General features: G+C 55.1%; 1 protein-coding gene across 3 annotated transcripts in view; it reads left to right on the top strand.

The window, feature by feature from the left end:
• The window catches only part of AUP1 (AUP1 lipid droplet regulating VLDL assembly factor), a 35,950-nt gene that overhangs the window by 3,562 nt on the left and 9,692 nt on the right, over positions 1-22,696 (top strand). Inside the window, exons 2-8 of one of the 3 annotated variants that reach the window (XM_077478242.1) lie at positions 7,760-7,869; positions 8,455-8,592; positions 8,728-8,872; positions 9,347-9,534; positions 13,880-13,952; positions 18,094-18,167; positions 18,614-18,680. In XM_077478242.1, the coding sequence (XP_077334368.1) occupies positions 7,829-7,869; positions 8,455-8,592; positions 8,728-8,872; positions 9,347-9,534; positions 13,880-13,952; positions 18,094-18,167; positions 18,614-18,680 (726 nt within the window). In that variant the 5' untranslated portion in view covers positions 7,760-7,828. The remainder of the gene's footprint in view (positions 1-7,759; positions 7,870-8,454; positions 8,593-8,727; positions 8,873-9,346; positions 9,535-13,879; positions 13,953-18,093; positions 18,168-18,613; positions 18,681-22,696) is intronic. The other 2 variants (XM_077478243.1, XM_077478244.1) reach the window with 2 other exon arrangements.

Here is a 22,696-nt window from a genome sequence, read left to right as displayed (position 1 = left end):
TGAATGACGGCAGGTGGGAGGAGTCAGAGAATGAATGACGGGAGGTGGGAGGAGTCAGGGAATTAATGACGGGAGGTGGGAGGAGTCAGGGAATTAATGACGGGAGGTGGGAGGAGTCAGGGAATTAATGACGGGAGGTGGGAGGAGCCAGGGAATTAACGACGGGAGGTGGGAGGAGTCAGAGAATTAACGACGGGAGGTGGGAGGTGTCAGAGAATTAATGACGGGAGGTGGGAGGTGTCAGAGAATTAATGACGGGAGGTGGGAGGGGTCAGAGAATTAATGACGGGAGGTGGGAGGTGTCAGGGAATTAATGACGGGAGGTGGGGAGGAGTCAGAGAATTAATGACGGGAGGTGGGAGGTGTCAGGGAATTAATGACGGGAGGAGTCAGAGAATTAATGAGGGAGGTGGGAGGAGTCAGAGAATTAATGACGGGAGGTGGGAGGTGTCAGGGAATTAATGACGGGAGGTGGGAGGAGTCAGGGAATTAATGACGGGAGGTGGGAGGAGTCAGGAAATTAATGACGGGAGGTGGGAGGTGTCAGAGAATTAATGACGGGGAGGTGGGAGGAGTCAGGGAATTAATGACGGGATGTGGGAGGAGTCAGGGAATTAATGACGGGATGTGGGAGGTGTCAGAGAATAATGACGGGAGGTGGGAGGAGTCAGGGAATTAATGACGGGAGGTGTCAGAGAATTAATGACGGGAGGTGGGAGGTGTCAGGGAATTAACGACGGGAGGTGGGAGGAGTCAGAGAATTAATGACGGGAGGTGGGAGGAGTCAGGGAATTAATGACGGGGAGGTGGGAGGAGTCAGAGAATGAATGACGGGAGGTGGGAGGAGTCAGAGAATGAATGACGGGAGGTGGGAGGAGTCAGGGAATTAATGACGGGAGGTGGGAGGAGTCAGGTGTACATTAGTATCACACTGATGTATGATGAGTTGTAGATTTCTTAGAAGGGGGTTCCCTGAGACCGGAGAACTATTTCAGGGGTTCCTCTGTGATGAAAAGGTTGAGAACGGCTCATTTAGACTGTGAGACTCAGCGCAGATATTACTATTAATGGCTCAATCCAACCTGATTGCGGGGGGCCTCTCCTGATTGCGGGGGCCTCTCCTGATTGCGGGGGACCTCTCCTGATTGCGGGGGGCCTCTCCTGATTGCGGGGGGCCTCTCCTGATTGCGGGGGGACCTCTCCTGATTGCGGGGGGCCTCTCCTGATTGCCCCTGACGGGGCCTCTCCTGATTGCGTCCGATGGGGGCCTCTCCTGATTGCAGGGGGCCTCTCCTGATTGCAGGGGGGCCTCTCCTGATTGCAGGGGGGCCTCTCCTGATTGCGAGGGGCCTCTCCTGATTGCGGGGGGCCTCTCCTGATTGCGGGGGGCCTCTCCTGATTGCGGGGGACCTGTCCTGATTGCGGGGGACCTGTCCTGATTGCGGGGGGGCCTCTCCTGATTGCGGGGGACCTCTCCTGATTGCGGGGGGCCTCTCCTGATTGCGGGGGACCTGTCCTGATTGCGGGGGGGCCTCTCCTGATTGCGGGGGACCTGTCCTGATTGCGGGGGACCTGTCCTGATTGCGGGGGGCCTCTCCTGATTGCGGGGGGCCTCTCCTGATTGCGAGGGGCCTCTCCTGATTGCGGGGGGCCTCTCCTGATTGCGAGGGGCCTCTCCTGATTGCGAGGGGCCTCTCCTGATTGCGAGGGGCCTCTCCTGATTGCGGGGGGCCTCTCCTGATTGCGGGGGGCCTCTCCTGATTGCGGGGGGCCTCTCCTGATTGCGGGGGGCCTCTCCTGATTGCGGGGGGACCTCTCCTGATTGCGGGGGGCCTCTCCTGATTGCGGGGGGGCCTCTCCTGATTGCGGGGGACCTGTCCTGATTGCGGGGGGGCCTCTCCTGATTGCGGGGGACCTCTCCTGATTGCGGGGGGGCCTCTCCTGATTGCGGGGGACCTGTCCTGATTGCGGGGGGCCTCTCCTGATTGCGGGGGGCCTCTCCTGATTGCGGGGGGACCTCTCCTGATTGCGGGGGGCCTCTCCTGATTGCGGGGGACCTCTCCTGATTGCGGGGGGGCCTCTCCTGATTGCGGGGGACCTCTCCTGATTGCGGGGGACCTGTCCTGATTGCGGGGGGGCTCTCCTGATTGCGGGGGGGCCTCTCCTGATTGCGGGGGGCCTCTCCTGATTGGGGGGCCTCTCCTGATTGGGGGGCCTCTCCTGATTGCGGGGGGGCCTCTCCTGATTGCGGGGGACCTCTCCTGATTGCGGGGGGGCCTCTCCTGATTGCGGGGGGGCTCTCCTGATTGCGGGGGACCTCTCCTGATTGCGGGGGCCTGTCCTGATTGCGGGGGGCCTCTCCTGATTGCGGGGGGGCCTCTCCTGATTGCGGGGGGGCCTCTCCTGATTGCGGGGGGCCTCTCCTGATTGCGGGGGGGGCCTCTCCTGATTGCGGGGGCCCTGTCCTGGGGACCTCTCCTGATTGCGGGGCCCTCCTGATTGCGAGGGGCCCTTCCTGATTGCGGGGGGCCTCTCCTGATTGCGGGGGGCCTCTCCTGATTGCGGGGCCTCCTGATATCATCTGATGAGGTGTTGTGTGTCTCCTTGGTGGGAATTATTCCCATTCTATTGATTCTGCCTGTCTGATCACCTCTCGGAGATGTGCTCCATATTGTCACCTTCCTACTTTGTTATGGACCATTGTGGGATGTTCTGTGGTTTGTCGCCGCTCCCTCGCCTCTCCCTCTCCGCTCCCTCTCCGCTCCCTCGCCGCTCCCTCGCCGCTCCCTCGCCGCTCCCTCGCCGCTCCCTCGCCGCTCCCTCGCCGCTCCCTCTCCGCTCCCTCGCCGCTCCCTCGCCGCTCCCTCGCCGCTCCCTCGCCTCTCCCTCTCCGCTCCCTCTCCGCTCCCTCTCCGCTCCTCTCCTCTCCCTCTCCGCTCCCTCTCCGCTCCCTCGCCGCTCCCTCTCCGCTCCTCGCCGCTCCCTCGCCTCTCCCTCTCCGCTCCCTCTCCGCTCCCTCTCCGCTCCCTCTCCGCTCCCTCGCCTCTCCTTCTCCGCTCCCTCTCCGCTCCCTCTCCGCTCCCTCGCCTCTCCCTCTCCGCTCCCTCGCCTCTCCCTCTCCGCTCCCTCTCCGCTCCCTCTCCGCTCCCTCGCCTCTCCCTCGCCGCTCCCTCGCCTCTCCCTCCCGCTCCCTCTCCGCTCCCTCTCCGCTCCCTCGCCTCTCCCTCTCCGCTCCCTCTCCGCTCCCTCGCCGCTCCCTCTCCGCTCCCTCGCCGCTCCCTCGCCTCTCCCTCTCCGCTCCCTCTCCGCTCCCTCTCCGCTCCCTCTCCGCTCCCTCGCCTCTCCCTCTCCGCTCCCTCTCCGCTCCCTCTCCGCTCCCTCGCCTCTCCCTCTCCGCTCCCTCGCCTCTCCCTCGCCGCTCCCTCGCCTCTCCCTCTCCGCTCCCTCTCCGCTCCCTCTCCGTCCCTCGCCTCTCCCTCTCCGCTCCCTCCTCCGCTCCCTCTCCGCTCCCTCGCCTCTCCCTCTCCGCTCCCTCGCCTCTCCCCTCTCCGCTCCCTCGCCGTTTCCTCGCTATGAAAATGATCTTCCTGTTTGCATATGTCCTCAGGCTCCTTGTGTGGGTATTATATATATTCTGTGTGAGTTTAGAATAAAGTCCCGGAGCCCCTAATCTGGTGTGGTCTTGGGTGCAATATTCTGCTATAATCCGGTTCCTGGGTCCAGACTGGAGGAAGATGTATCTTGCCTGAGACACCCAAGTTGGGTGCTGGACGGTTCCGTCACGTTTGGGATCTGCTTCCTCTCTCTCTACAAGCAGTCCAAACCACCACCAAGACCCAGTGATGGGCGATATCTAAGAAGTATTCGGGAGCTGCTCACCATGGTAGCGAAGTTCTAGTGGCGAATGGAAAGGATGTCCACCCGTTACGGAGAGCCGGGTTCTGCCCAGAGTGTACTTGAAAGACGCGATCCGCCGGGAGCGCCGGGAGCTCTGGGCGGAGGCTCTCCAAGTGGAACGAGCCTATCGTAGAAAGGTCCTTCCTGTGTCCATGGGATGGTACTGGCTGCAGTTGGACTTGTATAAACCATTCCTAGGAGAACGTCCTCGGGAGGAATGGCTGACGGAGCTGGAAAGGCTGGTCCAGATGGGAATGGTGCCGGACGATGGTTATCGGGCGCTGCAATCGCATGCTACCCAAGCCTCTCCATGGATGAAGAACCGCAATCCCATAGAAGGCTTTGACTACGGCGGCCTTGGATTCATATTTAGGAGGATCCACGTTTCTGTGGTGGAGTGGAGATGGGAGGACATCCAAGACTTTAGGGAGTTGGAACTTCCCAGTGATCTCCGATTGAGAAAGGACTCGATCTTTATAGTTGCACCAAGATCGTTCCACAAAGCTCCAAGGTATAGCCCAGCACCCATGGATGATATGGATTATGAGTCACCTGCCAAGGCGCTGGCACTGGGCCCAAGTGCCGCCAGCCCGTGCCCTGGGTTTTCAGCAATGCCAGAGACTGGGGATTTAATAAAGGAGGAACAACCCAGTGAGCCTCCAGCAGGGGGCATCAAGGCAGAGCGCTGTTGACCTCTGCCTGCGACAATCGGCGGCCCTGAAGGATTTGTGTGAGGCCACTGAATTTCATTTTGTGTCTCGGCAGAAGAGCTAGCATCAGGGCAGAACATCATCACTAAGCTCTGCCCCACACCCATGGCAGTTCAGTAGAGGAGGGTAACGTCCGCCCTAACAGTCAGCCAGAGCAGAGGCAACGGTCTCCCCTCCCCAGCAAAGATCCGTGCACCCGGGAGACAGTACCAGAGAAATGTCGCCCAGGATCCAGATGAGGGTATGGGAGATGGAGCAGCTGGCCCATCTCCCCAGTGGCAGTGCAAGGATCAGGGAGGAGGAGAAGTCACCCTTCCTCCCCAGAGGCAGATCCACGGGCTGAGAGAAGAGGTAGTCATCCTCCCTCCCCAACGGCAGTGTAGGGACTCGGGAGAGGAGGAAGTCCTCCTTGCTCACAGAGGGAGTCCAGGATATGGAGCAACTGGCTCCCCAGAGGAAGTCAGAGATGCAGGGAGAGGAGGAAGCCGTCCTCACTCCCCAGCAGCAGGCCAAGGACCAGGGAGAGGAGGAAGCCGTCCTCACTCCCCAGCAGCAGGCCAAGGACCAGGGAGAGGAGGAAGCCGTCCTCACTCCCCAGCAGCAGGCCAAGGACCAGGGAGAGGAGGAAGCCGTCCTCACTCCCCAGCAGCAGGCCAAGGACCAGGAGAGGAGGAAGCCGTCCTCACTCCCCAGCAGCAGGCCAAGGACCAGGGAGAGGAGGAAGCCGTCCTCACTCCCCAGCAGCAGGCAAAGGACCAGGGAGAGGAGGAAGCCGTCCTCACTCCCCAGCAGCAGACAAAGGACCAGGGAGAGGAGGAAGCCGTCCTCCCTCCCCAGCAGCAGGCCAAGGACCAGGGAGAGGAGGAAGCCGTCCTCACTCCCCCAGCAGCAGGCAAGGACCAGGGAGAGGAGGAAGCCGTCCTCACTCCCCAGCAGCAGACAAAGGACCAGGGAGAGGAGGAAGCCGTCCTCCCTCCCCAGCAGCAGGCCAAGGACCAGGGAGAGGAGGAAGCCGTCCTCACTCCCCAGCAGCAGGCAAAGGACCAGGGAGAGGAGGAAGCCGTCCTCACTCCCCAGCAGCAGACAAAGGACCAGGGAGAGGAGGAAGCCGTCCTCCCTCCCCAGCAGCAGGCCAAGGACCAGGGAGAGGAGGAAGCCGTCCTCCCTCCCCAGCAGCTGGCATCAGGGCAGAGTGCTACCAACCTCTGCCCAGCATCGGCAACAACTCTGGAGTTTTGGGAAGCCGGGACAGTTGGCCCCTCTTCCCCAGTGACCAGCTGATGTACTGAAGCTCCTACTCCGAGCTGAAGCACTGGCAACAGGGCAAACCCCTCTGGCCTCTGCCTGGCACCTACAGTGTCCACATGCTGGCCCCTCTCCCCAGCTGAAGTGCTGGCAGCTGGACAAGAGGGTTCATGACCTCTATCCACACCTCCCGATGACGACGACTCTTCCCTGTGGCCCGACTATGTGGGCTCACTCTGCCCGACTAACGCATGTCCAGACCAGGCGGAGGTCTGGGACTTTGTTAGTCTACTTTGGATGAGGGAGAAATGTGACAGACCCAACCAGGACAGGGGCTTTTGGAGGGGGGGGGGGGGCTTTTTAGGACTGCAGGGTGGCCTGTCGCCTACGGGCCCTGGCTTTTAAGGGAACACTACAATTTGGAAGGTGTGTGCCTGGAGGGGTTTTGTTTCTTATTCAAGTCCATTTCTCCCCAAAGCACACAGACTCTGGGAAGTGGAGGTCCCATATACGTATTTAGGGCCTCTATGCCCAAAACCAGCAATGATTGCTTTAGACTATGATACTCCGAGTAGATTGTCAATCGGCTCACAGCAGCCTGATTCTGGGGTCTCCTGATATCGTCTGATTAAAGCAGAGTTCCACTTTAGACACTCCTCGCCCCCTTACATGACGACACATTTTGGCATTTCTTTTTATTTTGGGGGGGGGGTACCTAGTATTTACAGGTCCCCCAGCTCCCACTTCCTGCTCTTGTCGCCTCTCCCCCTCCCTTTCTGCAATCTTCTGGGACACGTCAGTGCCTGGCAACTAAGAGTGGGCAGCCTGGCATGCGCGAAGCCACAAGCTGTCGCAGCCGGGTGCCCACACTTGCAATGCCGGTGCCACGGAGAGGCAAGGGAGAGAACCGGGAGTCCGGGCAGCCGCATCGCTGGACTGGGGAGTGTCTGTCTAATCAGTCAGAAGATACACTTTTTGTAACTGCTGACTTTTTTAATAAACCTACAAACAAGTGGAACTCCGCTTTAAGGTGTTATTTGTTAGGGGGTCAGACCTCCCAATGGTAGGAGGGACATGATAGGAGGTGGTGGGGTCATAGTGGGCGGGCACTGGAAGGACATGATGGGAGGTGGTGGGGTCATAGTGGGCGGGGACTGGAAGGATGGGATGGGAGGTGGTAAGGTCATAGTGGGCGGGCACTGGAAGGACATGATGGGAGGTGGTGGGGTCATAGTGGGCGGGGACTGGAAGGATGGGATGGGAGGTGGTAAGGTCATAGTGGGCGGGGACTGGAAGGACATGATGGGAGGTGGTGGGGTCATAGTGGGCGGGGACTGGAAGGATGGGATGGGAGGTGGTGGGGTCATAGTGGGCGGGGACTGGAAGGACATGATGGGGGGGGGGGGAGGTAAGGTCATAGTGGGAGGGGACTGGAAGGACATGATGGGAAGTGGTAAGGTAATAGTGGGTGGGGACTGGAAGGACATGAATGGGAGGTGGTGGGGTCATAGTGGGCGGGGACTTGAAGGACATCATGGGGGGAGGTAAGGTCATAGTGGGCGGGGACTGGAAGGACATGATGGGGGGAGGTAAGGTCATAGTGGGCGGGGACTGGAAGGACATGATGGGAAGTGGTAAGGTAATAGTGGGTGGGGACTGGAAGGACATGAATGGGAGGTGATGGGGTCATAGTGGGTGGGGACTGGAAGGACATGATGGGAGGTGGTAAGGTCATAGTGGGCAGGGACTGGAAGGACATGATGGGAGGTGGTGGGATCATTGTGGGCGGGGACTGGAGGTATAGGAGGTGGAATAGAATGGAGGGTCATAGTATGGAGGGCGAGGGATGGTGGAGACGTAGTGGGCGGGGTCTATCTAATCTAAAATCGAATTGTTCTTTCTCGTAGAACAGATAACAGGTGTGTGGTAGTCGTGCTCATCATCCCATCCCCCGTACTCAGAAGATCGCTGTCAGGATGGTGCAGCCCAACCTGGATGCCATGCTGGACCTGCACAGGTGAGTGCCGGGGGTGTGGAGGGGGTGTGGTGTAATGTGGAGGAGGTGGGGAGTGCAGTACAGTGGAGGGGGGTGTGGTCTTATGTGGGAGGGGGTGTCGTGTAATGTGAAGGGGTGTGGTCTTATGTGGAGCGGGGTATGGCGTAATGTGGAGGCAGTGTGATGTTATGTGGAGGGGGTGTGGTGTTATGTGGAGGGGGTGTGGTGTTATGTGGGAGGGGGTGTGGTGTTATGGGGAGCGGGGTATGGCGTAATGTGGAGGGGGTGTGGCGTTATGTGGGAGGGGGTGTGGTGTTATGTGGGAGGGGGTGTGGTGTTATGTGGGAGGGGGTGTGGTGTTATGTGGGAGGGGGTGTGGTGTTATGTGGGAGGGGGTGTGATGTTATGTGGGAGGGGGTGTGATGTTATGTGGGAGGGGGTGTGATGTTATGTGGAGGGGGTGTGATGTTATGTGGAGGGGGTGTGGTGTTATGTGGGAGGGGGTGTGGTGTTATGTGGGAGGGGGTGTGGTGCAATATGGAGTGTTAGTCGTTGATAAATGTAAGGGGGAGGAGTCAGGTGATAACGCCCACATTTGTCTCATAGGTTCCCGGCTGACCCTCTGATGTGTATTCTCCTCCTCCTCTACACTCCCATTGGTTTGTGTCTCTTCTTGCTCCGCCTCTTTATCGGCGCTCATGTCTTCTTGGTGAGCTGTGTTCTCCCGGAGTCCCTCATACGCAGGTGAGGGCGGTGTCATCTGTCAGATGAATGGGGTGATGTGGGGGAGGGGTTCAGTACTCGGGCTGATGAATGGAGGCGTGTCCTCTCACATTGGGGGGTGTTCTCTCTCTCTCTCTCTCTCTCTCTCCTGTGTAGGTTCCTCCTGCGGGGGATGGGCTCAGTACTGGGGTTGGTGGTGGCTGAGTCCGGACGCTCTGATTGGTCGGTGAAGATATACGTCTCCAATCACAGGACACACTTTGATCACAGCGCCCTCTCTCTGCTGGCCTCCTGCAGCTCGGTGAGTCATCCTATAGGTGGGGGAGGTGATTGGATGGATTGGACAGGGCCCACCCTCTGAGACCTGAGGGGGGCAGAGCCAACACTAAGGGGGTGTACTATTATGGGGGGAGGGTTGTACTACTTGGGGATGTGTACTATTAATGGGGGAGGGGTGTTCTATGAGGCGGGTGTACTAAATTGGGGTGTGTACTATGAGAGGGGAGGGGCGTGTAATATTATGGGGGATGGGCATGTACTGTGGGGGGTGTACTATGTGGGGGGTGTAGTATGAGGCGTGTACTATGAGGGGGAGGGGCATGTACTGTGGGGGGGTGTACTATGTGGGGGGTGTAGTATGAGGGGCGTGTACTATGAGGGGGAGGGGCATGTACTGTGGGGGGTGTACTATGTGGGGGTGTGTACTATGAAGGGGGAGGGGCGTGTACTATGTAGGAGCGTGTACTGATGGGTGTCCACTCTTTTCTCTCTGTAGCCGTCGGTCTCGTGCCCCCCGGGGTTCCTGTGCTGGGCTCGGGGGTTCCTGGAGTTGGGGGCCCCGGGGAGTCGCTCTCAGCTGCTGGAGTCTCTGAAGCATTATCTGTGCCAGCCGGCCAATCCTCCGCTCCTTCTGTTCCCTGAAGAGGAGATGACCAATGGAAGGGCTGGATTACTGCACTTCAGGTAATATATCACAGGGGGGGGCGGAGACAGTGTGGGTGGTGCTATGTGACTGTGAGGGCGGGGCTTGTCAGCAATCATTGGTTCCTCGGTGGCTCATCTGGTGATCATTTCCTGCTTGTCAGTCCCGCCTACAGCCAGCTCCTTCTGGCTATTTAACCAGTTGCCGACCGCCGCACGCCGATGTACGTCGGTACAATGGCACGGGCAGGCATAAGGACATACATGTACGTCCCTTGCCTCCCGCGGGTCGGGGGCCCGATCGGGCCCCCGCCCGGTGCCTGCGGCGGTCGGTTTTCGTCCGGGAGCGATCCGGGACGAGGGGGCGGCCATTCATTCATGGCCACCCCCTCGCGATCGCTCCCGACGAATAGAAATCCCCGGTGACATCACTTCCTCTCCTGTAATGTAAACACAGGAGAGGAAGTGATGTATTCTCTCCTCCGTGTCGGTATTTTCCGTTCCGACACGGAGGAGAGCGGATCGGTGAGTTGCACCAACACTCTACACACACAGTAGAACATGCCAGGCACACTCACACCCCCCCTTTACCCCCCGATCACCCCCCCAATTACCCCTGCCCCCCAGTCACAGTGACACCAATGTCATTTTTTATTTTTATTTTTTTTTTTTTTTGCATTGGTGTCATTTGTGACTGTAATAACTGTTAGGGCAGTTAGGGTTAGCCCCCTTTAGTTCTAATGTACCCCCCTAACCCCCCCAATAAAGGTTTAACCCCGTGATCACCCCCCGTCGCCAGTGTCACTAAGGCTGGGTTCACATTGCAGCGGTTTATGAGAACGAATGTGATTCCCACCGCACTGCAGTGCAAATCACATCCGATCTCTGTGCGATTCGAGTTCAGCCATTCGCCGCACCCGCCACACCCGCCGCACCCGCCGCAAATTCGCACGGGACCCTTTTTTTGGCCCGCAGCAGAATCGGATCGCATGGGTGTTCACACCATGCGATCCGAGTTTGCAGATCGCACTGCGATATGCGAACTGATCTGGGGGTGTCAGTAACATTTCACTGACACTCCCAGCAGTTCGCATAGGGCAGTGTGAACTGCCGCCGGGAGGCATGCGATGCGGGAACCCGCCGCGCATTCGTGGCGTTCCCGCATCGCTCCAGTGTGAACCCAGCCTAATAAGCGATCGTTTTTCTGATCGCTGTATTAGTGTCACAGGTGACGCTAGTTAGGCAGGTAGGTATTTAGGTTCGCTGCAGCTTTTTATAGCGCCAGGGACCCCCATATACTACCGCATAAAGCCCCCTGATTGCCCCCTAGTTAACCCTTTCACCAGTGATCACCATATAACTGTTACAGGTGACGCTGGTTGGTTAGTTATTTTTTTTATAGTTTCAGGGCACCCGCCATTTATTACCTAGTATCACTAGTGTACCCCTAAATTTAGGGGTGTCTACTTTCCAAAATGGGGTCATTTTGGGGGGGGTTTGTGCCATCTTGGCATTTTATGGCCTTCAAAACTGTAACGCCCTTAGAAAGCCTGAAGGCGGTGCTTGGTTTTCGGGGCCCCGTACGCGGCTAGGCTCCCAAAAAGTCCCACATATGTGGTATCCCCGTACTCAGGAGAAGCAGCAGAATTTATTTTGGGGTGTAATTTCACATATGCCCATGGCATGCGTGAGCAATATATCATTTAGTGACAACTTTGTGAAAAAAAAAAAAAAAAAAAAAAGTTTGTAATTTTCCCGCAACTTGTGGCAAAATATAAAATATTCCATGGACTCAACATGCCTCTCAGCAAATAGCTTGGGGTGTCTACTTTCTAAAATGGGGTCATTTGTGGGGGTTTTGTGCCATCTTGGCATTTTATGGCCTTCAAAACTGTAATAGGTAGTGAGAAGTGAACTCAAAAATTTACGCCCTTAGAAAGCCTGAAGGCGGTGCTTGGTTTTCGGGGCCCTGTACGCGGCTAGGCTCCCAAAAAGTCCCACATATGTGGTATCCCCGTACTCAGGAGAAGCAGCAGAATTTATTTTGGGGTGTCATTTCACATATGCCCATGGCATGCATGAGCAATATATCATTTAGTGACAACTTTGTTAAAAAAAAAAAAAAAAAAAAAAAAAGTTTGTAATTTTCCCGCAACTTGTGGCAAAATATAAAATATTCCATGAACTCAACATGCCTCTCAGCAAATAGCTTGGGGTGTCTACTTTCTAAAATGGGGTCATTTGTGGGGGTTTTGTGCCATCTTGGCATTTTATGGCCTTCAAAACTGTAATAGGTAGTGAGAAGTGAACTCAAAAATTTATGCCCTTAGAAAGCCTGAAGGCGGTGCTTGGTTTTCGGGGCCCCGTACGCGGCTAGGCTCCCAAAAAGTCCCACATATGTGGTATCCCCGTACTCAGGAGAAGCAGCAGAATTTATTTTGGGGTGTCATTTCACATATGCCCATGGCATGCATGAGCAATATATCATTTAGTGACAACTTTGTTAAAAAAAAAAAAAAAAAAAAAAAAAGTTTGTAATTTTCTCCCGCAACTTGTGGCAAAATATAAAATATTCCATGAACTCAACATGCCTCTCAGCAAATAGCTTGGGGTGTCTACTTTCTAAAATGGGGTCATTTGTGGGGGTTTTGTGCCATCTTGGCATTTTATGGCCTTCAAAACTGTAATAGGTAGTGAGAAGTGAACTCAAAAATTTACGCCCTTAGAAAGCCTGAAGGCGGTGCTTGGTTTTCGGGGCCCCGTACGCGGCTAGGCTCCCAAAAAGTCCCACATATGTGGTATCCCCGTACTCAGGAGAAGCAGCAGAATTTATTTTGGGGTGTCATTTCACATATGCCCATGGCATGCATGAGCAATATATCATTTAGTGACAACTTTGTTAAAAAAAAAAAAAAAAAAAAAAAAAGTTTGTAATTTTCCCGCAACTTGTGGCAAAATATAAAATATTCCATGAACTCAACATGCCTCTCAGCAAATAGCTTGGGGTGTCTACTTTCTAAAATGGGGTCATTTGTGGGGGTTTTGTGCCATCTTGGCATTTTATGGCCTTCAAAACTGTAATAGGTAGTGAGAAGTGAACTCAAAAATTTACGCCCTTAGAAAGCCTGAAGGCGGTGCTTGGTTTTCGGGGCCCCGTACGCGGCTAGGCTCCCAAAAAGTCCCACATATGTGGTATCCCCGTACTCAGGAGAAGCAGCAGAATTTATTTTGGGGTGTCATTTCACATACGCCCATAGCATGTGTGAGCAATATATCATTTAGTGACAACTTTGTGTAAAAAAAAAAAAAAAAAATTTTTTTTTTGTCATTATTCAATCGCTTGAGGCAAAAAAATAAAATATTCAATGGGCTCAACATGCCTCTTATCAATTTCCTTAGGGGGTCTACTTTCCAAAATGGGGTCATTTGGGGGGGTTTTGTACTGCCCTGCCATTTTAGCACCTCAAGAAATGAGATAGGCAGTCGTAAACTAAAAGCTGCGTAAATTCCAGAAAACGTACCTTAGTTTGTAGATGTGACAACTTTTGCGCAAACAATAAATATACAATTATTGACTTTTTTTTTACCAAAGACATGTGGCTGAATACATTTTGGCCTAAATGTTATGACTAAAATTGAGTTTATTGGATTTTTCTAATAACAAAAAGTAGAAAATATCATTTTTTTTCAAAATTTGCGGTCTTTTTACGTTTATATCGCAAAAAATAAAAATCGCAGAGGCAATCAAATACCATCAAAAGAAAGCTCTATTTGTGGGAAGAAAAGGACGCAAATTTTGTTTGGGTACAACATTGCATGACCGCGCAATTACCAGTTAAAGCAGCGCAGTGCCAAAGTGTAAAAAGACCTCTGGTCATTTACCAGCAAAATGGTCCGGTCTGAAAGTGGTTAAACTGCCCTGTTCATTCCTCTCCGGCCTTCGCCTGGTCAGCCTATCCGGAGATTCTCTGCTGTGTTCCTGTAAAGACTTTGCCCGGCTGATGTCTCTTCTGCTTCCTGATCCTGTTCTTCTGCCTCCGACTACGCTGATCTCTGGTTTCCTGATTACTGGCTTGTCTGATTAGCTGATTTGGCTTCCGATCCCCGGCTCATGTTTTGACCACATTTTACTGATCTGCATTAATTAAAAGGTGTGATTTTTACTGCATTTCTGTCTGATTCATGGTTCCTGACAGTGACCACCTTCCAATCACAGCCATTTCCTGTGAGGAGAGAACCAATGGCTCTGCTCTGTGGAGGAGGGTACAGATTGTCCATGTGTGAGGGCAGGACTAAACGTCCACACTGACGTCATCATGGGGGAGGGGCTACAGATAAAGGGAGGCTCTGCACTCTCCTCCTCTCAGTGTTCTCTTCTCTCCACCAGCTCCTGGCCCTTTTCGCTATCAGACTGTGTGCAGCCCCTGAGCCTGCGTGTCACCAGGCCCCTCCTCTCCCCGGTAAGTCTGTGCTAGGATTGGATCTATATACTTACCCTCCTTCCGTCCCTATCCCCTACCTCTCTTCTCTTCCCTCCCCTCTCTTCTCCTTCTCCCTCTCTCCTCTCTTTCTTCTTCCCGATCTCCTCTCTTCCCTTTCCCCCTCCATCTACTCCCTCCCTCTTTCCTCTCTTCCCTTTCCCTCTCTCCTCTCTTCCCCTTTCCTCTCTCTCCTCTCTTCCCTTTTCCTCTCTCCTCTCTTCCCCTTCCCTCTCTCCTCCTTCCCTCTCTCCTCTCTCCTCCCTCCTCCTTCCCTCTGTCGTCTCTTCCCCTTCCCTCTGTCGTCTCTTCCCCTTCCCTCTGTCGTCTCTTCCCCTTCCCTCTCTCCTCCTTCCCTCTCTCCTCTCTCCTCCCTCCTCCTTCCCTCTCTCCTCTCTCCTCCCTCCTCCTTCCCTCTCTCCTCTCTTCCTCCTTCCCTCTCTCGTCTCTTCCTCCTTCCCTCTCTCGTCTCTTCCCCTTCCCTCTCTCGTCTCTTCCCCTTCCCTTCCCTCTCTCGTCTCTTCCCCTTCCCTCTCTCGTCTCTTCCCCTTCCCTCTCTCGTCTCTTCCCCTTCCTTCTCTCGTCTCTTCCCCTTCCTTCTCTCGTCTCTTCCCCTTCCTTCTCTCGTCTCTTCCCCTTCCTTCTCTCGTCTCTTCCCCTTCCTTCTCTCGTCTCTTCCCCTTCCCTCTCTCTTGTCTCTTCCCCTTCCCTCTCTCTTGTCTCTTCCCCTTCCCTCTCTCGTCTCTTCCCTCTCTCCTCCTTCCCTCTCTCCTCCCTCCTCCTTCCCTCTCTCCTCCTTCCCTCTCTCGTCTCTTCCCCCTTCCCTCTCTCTCTCTTCCCCCTTCCCTCTCTCGTCTCTTCCCCCTTCCCTCTCTCGTCTCCTTCCCCCTTCCCTCTCTCGTCTCTTCCCCCTTCCCTCTCTCGTCTCTTCCCCCTTCCCTCTCTCGTCTCTTCCCCCTTCCCTCTCTCGTCTCTTCCCCCTTCCCTCTCTCGTCTCTTCCCCCTTCCCTCTCTCGTCTCTTCCCCCTTCCCTCTCTCGTCTCTTCCCCCTTCCCTCTCTCGTCTCTTCCCCCTTCCCTCTCTCGTCTCTTCCCCTTCCTTCTCTCGTCTCTTCCCCTTCCTTCTCTCGTCTCTTCCCCTTCCTTCTCTCGTCTTTCCTTCCTTCTCTCTCTTCCCCTTCCTTCTCTCGTCTCTTCCCCTTCCCTCTCTCTTGTCTCTTCCCCTTCCCTCTCTCTTGTCTCTTCCCCTTCCCTCTCTCGTCTCTTCCCTCTCTCCTCTCTCCTCCTTCCCTCTCTCCTCCCTCCTCCTTCCCTCTCTCGTCTCTTCCCCCTTCCCTCTCTCGTCTCTTCCCCTTCCCTCTCTCGTCTCTTCCCCCTTCCCTCTCTCGTCTCTTCCCCTTCCCTCTCTCTTGTCTCTTCCCCTTCCCTCTCTCTTGTCTCTTTCCCTTCCCTCTCTCTTGTCTCTTCCCTCTCTCCTCTCTCGTCTCTTCCCTCTCTCCTCTCTCGTCTCTTCCCTCTCTCCCTCTCTCTCTCTCTCTCCTCTCTCGTCTCTTCCCTCTCTCGTCTCTTCCCTCTCTCCTCTCTCCTCCTTCCCCCCTCTCGTCTCTTCCCCCTTCCCTCTCTCGTCTCTTCCCCTTCCCTCTCTCCTCTCTCCTCCTTCCCTCTCTCCTCCCTCCTCCTTCCCTCTCTCGTCTCTTCCCCTTCCCTCTCTCGTCTCTTCTCGTCTCTTCCCCTTCCCTCTCTCGTCTCTTCCCCCTTCCTTCTCTCGTCTCTTCCCCTTCCTTCTCTCGTCTCTTCCCCTTCCCTCTCTCTTGTCTCTTCCCCTTCCCTCTCTCTTGTCTCTTCCCCTTCCCTCTCTCTTGTCTCTTCCCCTTCCTCTCTCTTGTCTCTTCCCCTTCCCTCTCTCTTGTCTCTTCCCCTTCCCTCTCTCTTGTCTCTTCCCCTTCCCTCTCTCGTCTCTTCCCTCTCTCCTCTCTCCTCCTTCCCTCTCTCCTCCCTCCTCCTTCCCTCTCTCTCTCTCCTCCTTCCCTCTCTCGTCTCTTTCCCCCCTTCCCTCTCTCGTCTCTTCCCCCCTTCCCTCTCTCGTCTCTTCCCCCTTCCCTCTCTCGTCTCTTCCCCCTTCCCTCTCTCGTCTCTTCCCCCTTCCCTCTCTCGTCTCTTCCCCCTTCCCTCTCTCGTCTCTTCCCCCTTCCCTCTCTCGTCTCTTCCCCCTTCCCTCTCTCGTCTCTTCCCCCTTCCCTCTCTCGTCTCTTCCCCCTTCCCTCTCTCGTCTCTTCCCCTTCCCTCTCTCGTCTCTTCCCCCTTCCCTCTCTCGTCTCTTCCCCTTCCCTCTCTCGTCTCTTCCCCTTCCCTCTCTCTTGTCTCTTCCCCTTCCCTCTCTCCTCTCTTCCCTTTTCCTCTCTCCTCTCTTCCCTTTCCTCTCTCCTCTCTTCCCTTTTCCTCTCTCTCTCTCTTCCCTTTTCCTCTCTCCTCTCTTCCCTTTTCCTCTCTCCTCTCTTCCCTTCCCTCTCTCCTCCTTCCCTTTTCCTCTCTCCTCTCTTCCCCTTCCCTCTCTCCTCTCTCCTCCCTCCTCCTTCCCTCTGTCGTCTCTTCCCCTTCCCTCTGTCGTCTCTTCCCCTTCCCTCTGTCGTCTCTTCCCCTTCCCTCTCTCGTCTCTTCCCCTTCCCTCTCTCGTCTCTTCCCCTTCCCTCTCTCGTCTCTGCCCCTTCCCTCTCTCGTCTCTTCCCCTTCCCTCTGTCGTCTCTTCCCCTTCCCTCTCTCCTCTTCCCTCTCTCTCCTCTCTCCTCCCTCCTCCTTCCCTCTCTCCTCTCTTCCTCCTTCCCTCTCTCGTCTCTTCCTCCTTCCCTCTCTCGTCTCTTCCTCCTTCCCTCTCTCGTCTCTTCCTCCTTCCCTCTCTCGTCTCTTCCTCCTTCCCTCTCTCGTCTCTTCCTCCTTCCCTCTCTCGTCTCTTCCCCTTCCCTCTCTCGTCTCTTCCCCTTCCCTCTCTTCCCCTTCCTTCTCTCGTCTCTTCCCCTTCCTTCTCTCGTCTCTTCCCCTTCCCTCTCTCGTCTCTTCCCCTTCCTCTCTCTTGTCTCTTCCCCTTCCCTCTCTCTTGTCTCTTCCCTCTCTCGTCTCTTCCCCCTTCCCTCTCTCGTCTCTTCCCCCTTCCCTCTCTCGTCTCTTCCCCCTTCCCTCTCTCGTCTCTTCCCCCTTCCCTCTCTCGTCTCTTCCCCCTTCCCTCTCTCGTCTCTTCCCCCTTCCCTCTCTCGTCTCTTCCCCCCTTCCCTCTCTCGTCTCTTCCCCTTCCCTCTCTCGTCTCTTCCCCTTCCCTCTCTCTTGTCTCTTCCCCTTCCCTCTCTCTTGTCTCTTCCCCTTCCCTCTCTCTTGTCTCTTCCCTCTCTCCTCTCTCGTCTCTTCCCTCTCTCCTCTCTTCTCTCTCTCTCTCTCCCTCTCTTCTCTCTCTCCTCTCTCGTCTCTTCCCTCTCTCGTCTCTCCTCCTTCCCCCTCTCGTCTCTTCCCCCTTCCCTCTCTCGTCTCTTCCCCTTCCCTCTCTCCTCTCTCCTCCTTCCCTCTCTCCTCCCTCCTCCTTCCCTCTCTCGTCTCTTCCCCCTCTCTCTCTTCCCCTTCCTCTCTCTCCTCCTTCCCTCGAGAAGAGAGGAGAGAGGGAAGGGGAAGAGAGGAGAGAGGGAAGGGGAAGAGAGGAGAGAGGGAAGGGGAAGAGAGGAGAGAGGGAAGGGGAATCTCCTCTCTTCTCCTTCCCTCTCTTCCCTCCTTCCCTCTCTTTCCCTCCTTCCCTCTCTCCTCTCTTCCTCCCCCTTGCTCTCCGATGATGGCTCGCTCTCTTCCCTCCTTCCCTCTCTTCTCCGTCCCTCTCTCCTCTCTTCCCCTTCCCTCTCTTCCCTCCTTCCCTCTCTCCTCTCTTCCCCTTCCCTCTCTTCCCTCCTTCCCTCTCTCCTCTCTTCCCCTTCCCTCTCTTCCCTCCTTTCCCTCTCTCCTCTCTTCCTCCCCCTCGCTCTCCGATGATGGCTCGCTCTCTTCTCTCTCCTCCCCTCCATCTGTCTTCCTTTTTCTCTCTCACATCTCTTCCCTCTCCATTCCTCCTCCTCGCTCTCCGATGATGGCTCGCTCTCTTCTCTCTCCGGCAGGCGGTGTGCGGTTCCTCCTGGTTGGTTGATCTGTTGTGGACTCTGTTCACCCCATACACAGTATATCATGTAAGGTAGTACCGATCTGTCATCCTCTTTCATTGTGTGCAATGGGCTTCTTTCCCTCACATTTACTTTACCCGTCATGTGACCTAGGCTCCGCCCCCATGTTATATGCCATGCAGTGTCAGACATTCCCAAACAATCCTTTACCCAATAGAAGGGCGGAGGACCCCCCAGACCGACACTGCAGCCAGAGCCTAGTATAATAGATTAATACCCGGGGGGGGGGGCATCTTCTTCCTCCCCCCCCCCCATGCTCTTACCAGCTGATAATGTCCAGCGTTTGGAGTCTCCACCCCCACAGGTCATGTGACTTGCAGCATCCACTCCCACTTCTTCATGAGATGTTCAGGCGGGTGAGATTGTGTTCCCGGGTCAGATATCGGGGGAGGGGTGATCTTCATTCTCCAGCATGCTGAGAATTATCCGCTGATTCTGCTCTCCCCCCTCCCTGTAGGTGGCTGCCCCCCGTCTCCAGATACCCCCGAGAGTCCGATGAAGACTTCGCTTCCCGAGTCCAGAAGGTGAGGAGTGGGAACATACAGTATGTGACAAAAGTAAGTACACCCCTCAGTGACATTCCTTCTCTCTTTTCATGTGACAACACTGAAGAAAGACACTTGTCTACAATGTAAAGTAGTGAGTGTACAGCTTGTTATAACAGTGTAAATTTCCTGTCCCCTCAAAATAACTCAACACACAGCCATTCATGTCTAAATCGCTGGCAACAAAAGTCAGTACACCCCTAAGTGAAAATGTCCAAATTGGGCCCAATTAGCCATTTTCCCCTCCCCCGATGTCATGTGACTCGTTAGTGTTACAAGGTCTCAGGTGTGAATGGGGAGCAGGTGTGTTAAATTTGGTGTTATCGCTCTCACTCTCTCATACTGGTCACTGGAAGTACAACATGGCACCTCATGGCAAAGAACTCTCTGAGGATCTGAAGATAAGAATTGTTGCTCTACATAAAATGGCCTAGGCTATAAGAAGATCGCCAAGACCTGAAAACTGAGCTGCAGCACGGTGGCCAAGACCATACAGCGGTATAACAGGACAGGTTCCCCTCAGAACAGGCCTCGCCATGGTCCACCAAAGAAGTTGAGGTCACGTGCTCAGCGTCATATCCAGAGGTTGTCTTTGGGAAATAGACGTATGAGTGCTGCCAGCATTGCTGCAGAGGTTGTAGGGGTGGGGGGGTCAGCCTGTCAGTGCTCAGACCATACGCCGCACACTGCATCAAATTGGTCTGCATGGCTGTCGTCCCAGAAGGAAGCCTCTTCTAAAGATGATGCACAAGAAAGACCACAAACAGTTTTCTGAAGACAAGCAGACTAAGGAGATGGATTACTGGAACCATGTCCTGTGGTCTGATGAGACCAAGATAAAGGTATTTGGTGTCAGATGGTGTCAGGCGTGTGTGGGGGCAACCAGGTGAGGAGGACAAAGACAAGTGTGTCTTGTCTACAGTCAGGCATGGTGGTGGGGGTGTCATGGTCTGGGGGCTGCATGAGTGCTGCCGGCACTGGGGGGCTACAGATCATTGAGGGGGACCATGAATGCCAACATGTACTGTGACATACTGAAGCAGAGCATGATCCCCTCCCTTCAGAGACTGGACCGCAGGGCAGTATTCCAACATGATAACCACCCCAAACACACCCCCAACACCACCACTGCCTTGCTAAAGAAGCTGAGGGTAAAGGTGATGGACTGGCCAAGCATGTCTCCAGACCTAAACCCTATTGGTCATCTGTGGGGGATCCTCAGAGGGAAGGTGGAGGAGGGGAAAGGTCTCCAACATCCACCAGCTCTGTGATGTCATCATGGGGGAGGGGAAGAGGACTCCAGTGGTGACCTGTGAAGCTCTGGTGACCTCCATGCCCAAGAGGGTGAAGGCAGTGCTGGAAAATAATGGCGGCCCCACAAAATATTCACACTTTGGGCCCAATCTGGATATTTTCACTTAGGGGTGTCCTGACTTTTGTTGCCAGCGGTTTAGACATTAATGGCTGTGTGTTGAGTTATTTTGAGGGGACAGGAAATTTACACTGTTATACAAGCTGTACACTCACTACTTTACATTGTAGACAAGTGTCATTTCTTCAGTGTTGGTCACATGAGAAGAGAAGAAATGTCACTGAGGGGTGTACTTACTTTTGTCAGATACTGTATATATATATGAATCGGCTTACTGACGAGCGGATCTCCTCTCATACTTCCGCTCTCCTCTCATACCTCCGCGCTCTCCTCTCATGCTCTCCGATCTCCTCTCATGCTCTCCTCTCATACTCTCCTCTCTCCTCTCATACTCTCTCTCTCTCCTCTCATTCTCTCCTCTCTCCTCTCATACTCTCCCTCTCCCTCATACTCTCCGCTCTCTCTCCTCTCTACTCTCCGCTCTCCTCTCATACTCTCCGCTCTCCTCTCATGCTCTCCGATCTCCTCTCATGCTCTCCTCTCATACTCTCCTCTCTCCTCTCATACTCTCCTCTCATACTCTCAGCTCTCCTCTCATACTCTCCGCTCTCCTCTCATACCTCCTCTCTCCTCTCATACTCTCCTCTCATACTCTCCCGCTCTCCTCTCATACTCTCCCGCTCTCCTCTCATGCTCTCCGATCTCCTCTCATGCTCTCCTCTCATACTCTCCTCTCTCCTCTCATACTCTCCTCTCTCCTCTCATACTCCCGCTCTCCTCTCATACTCTCCGCTCTCCTCTCATACTCTCCGCTCTCCTCTCATACTCTCCGCTCTCCTCCTCATACTCTCCGCTCTCCTCTCATACTCTCTCTCCCTCATACTCTCCGCTCTCCTCTCATACTCTCCTCTCATACTCTCCTCTCCTCTCATACTCTCCTCTCCTCTCATACTCTCCCTCCGCTCTCCTCTCATACTCTCCGCTCTCCTCTCTACTCTCCGCTCTCCTCTCATACTCTCCGCTCTCCTCTCATACTCTCCTCTCATACTCTCCGCTCTCCTCTCATACTCTCCGCTCTCCTCTCATACTCTCCGCTCTCTCTCATACTCTCCGCTCTCCTCTCCCCTCTCTCCGCTCTCCTCTCCCCTCTCTCCGCTCTCCTCTCATACTCTCCGATCTCCTCTCATACTCTCCACTCTCCTCTCCCCTCTCTCCGCTCTCCTCTCATACTCTCCGCTCTCCTCCTCCCTCTCTCCGCTCTCCCTCTCCCCTCTCTCCGCTCTCCTCTCATACTCTCCGATCTCCTCTCATACTCTCCGCTCTCCTCTCATACTCTCCGCTCTCCTCTCATACTCTCCGCTCTCCTCTCATACTCTCCGCTCTCCTCTCATACTCTCCGCTCTCCTCTCCCTCTCTCCGCTCTCCTCTCATACTCTCCGCTCTCCTCTCATATCTCCCGCTCTCCTCTCATACTCTCCGCTCTCCTCTCATACTCTCCACTCTCCTCTCATACTCTCCGCTCTCCTCTCATACTCTCCACTCTCCTCTCATACTCTCCGCTCTCCTCTCATACTCTCGCTCTCCTCTCATACTCTCCGCTCTCCTCTCATACTCTCCGCTCTCCTCTCATACTCTCCGCTCTCCTCTCATACTCTCGCTCTCCTCTCATACTCTCGTCTCCCTCTCCCCTCTCTCCCGCTCTCCTCTCATACTCTCCGCTCTCCTCTCATACTCTCCGCTCTCCTCTCATGCTCTCCGCTCTCTCTCATACTCTCCGCTCTCCTCTCATACTCTCCGCTCTCCTCTCATACTCTCCGCTCTCCTCTCATACTCTCCGCTCTCTCTCCTCTCTCCGCTCTCCCTCTCCCCTCTCTCCGCTCTCCTCTCATACTCTCCTCCTCTTCCTCCTCTCATACTCTCCGCTCTCCTCTCATACTCTCCCGCTCTCCTCTCATACTCTCCGCTCTCCTCTCATACTCTCCCTCTCATACTCTCCGCTCTCCTCTCATACTCTCCGCTCTCCTCTCATACTCTCCGCTCTCCTCCTCATACTCTCCGCTCTCCTCTCATACTCTCCGCTCTCCTCTCATGCTCTCCGATCTCCTCTCATGCTCTCCTCTCATACTCTCCTCTCTCCTCTCATACTCTCCTCTCTCCTCTCATACTCTCCGCTCTCCTCTCATACTCTCCGCTCTCCTCTCATACTCTCCGATCTCCTCTCATACTCTCCGCTCTCCTCTCATACTCTCCGCTCTCCTCTCATACTCTCCGCTCTCCTCTCATACTCTCCGCTCTCCTCTCATACCTCCTCTCCTCTCATACTCTCCGCTCTCCTCTCATACTCTCCGCTCTCCTCTCATACTCTCCGCTCTCCTCTCATACTCTCCGCTCTCCTCTCATACTCTCCTCTCTCCTCTCATACTCTCCGCTCTCCTCTCATACTCTCCTCTCATACTCTCCGCTCTCCTCTCATACTCTCCGCTCTCCTCTCATACTCTCCGCTCTCCTCTCATACTCTCCGCTCTCCTCTCTCATACTCTCCAGCTCTCCTCTCATACTCTCCGCTCTCCTCTCATACTCTCCTCTCATACTCTTCCGCTCTCCTCTCATACTCTCCGCTTCT

The sequence above is a fragment of the Lithobates pipiens genome, unplaced genomic scaffold, assembly GCF_037356315.1.
Source record: "Lithobates pipiens isolate NorthernLeopardFrog02 unplaced genomic scaffold, aLitPip1_a1.2 Scaffold_13, whole genome shotgun sequence".
Classification (NCBI taxonomy): domain Eukaryota; kingdom Metazoa; phylum Chordata; class Amphibia; order Anura; family Ranidae; genus Lithobates; species Lithobates pipiens.
The sequence above is the reverse complement of the archived record's forward strand: the minus strand, read 5'-3'. Positions and strand labels throughout refer to the sequence as shown.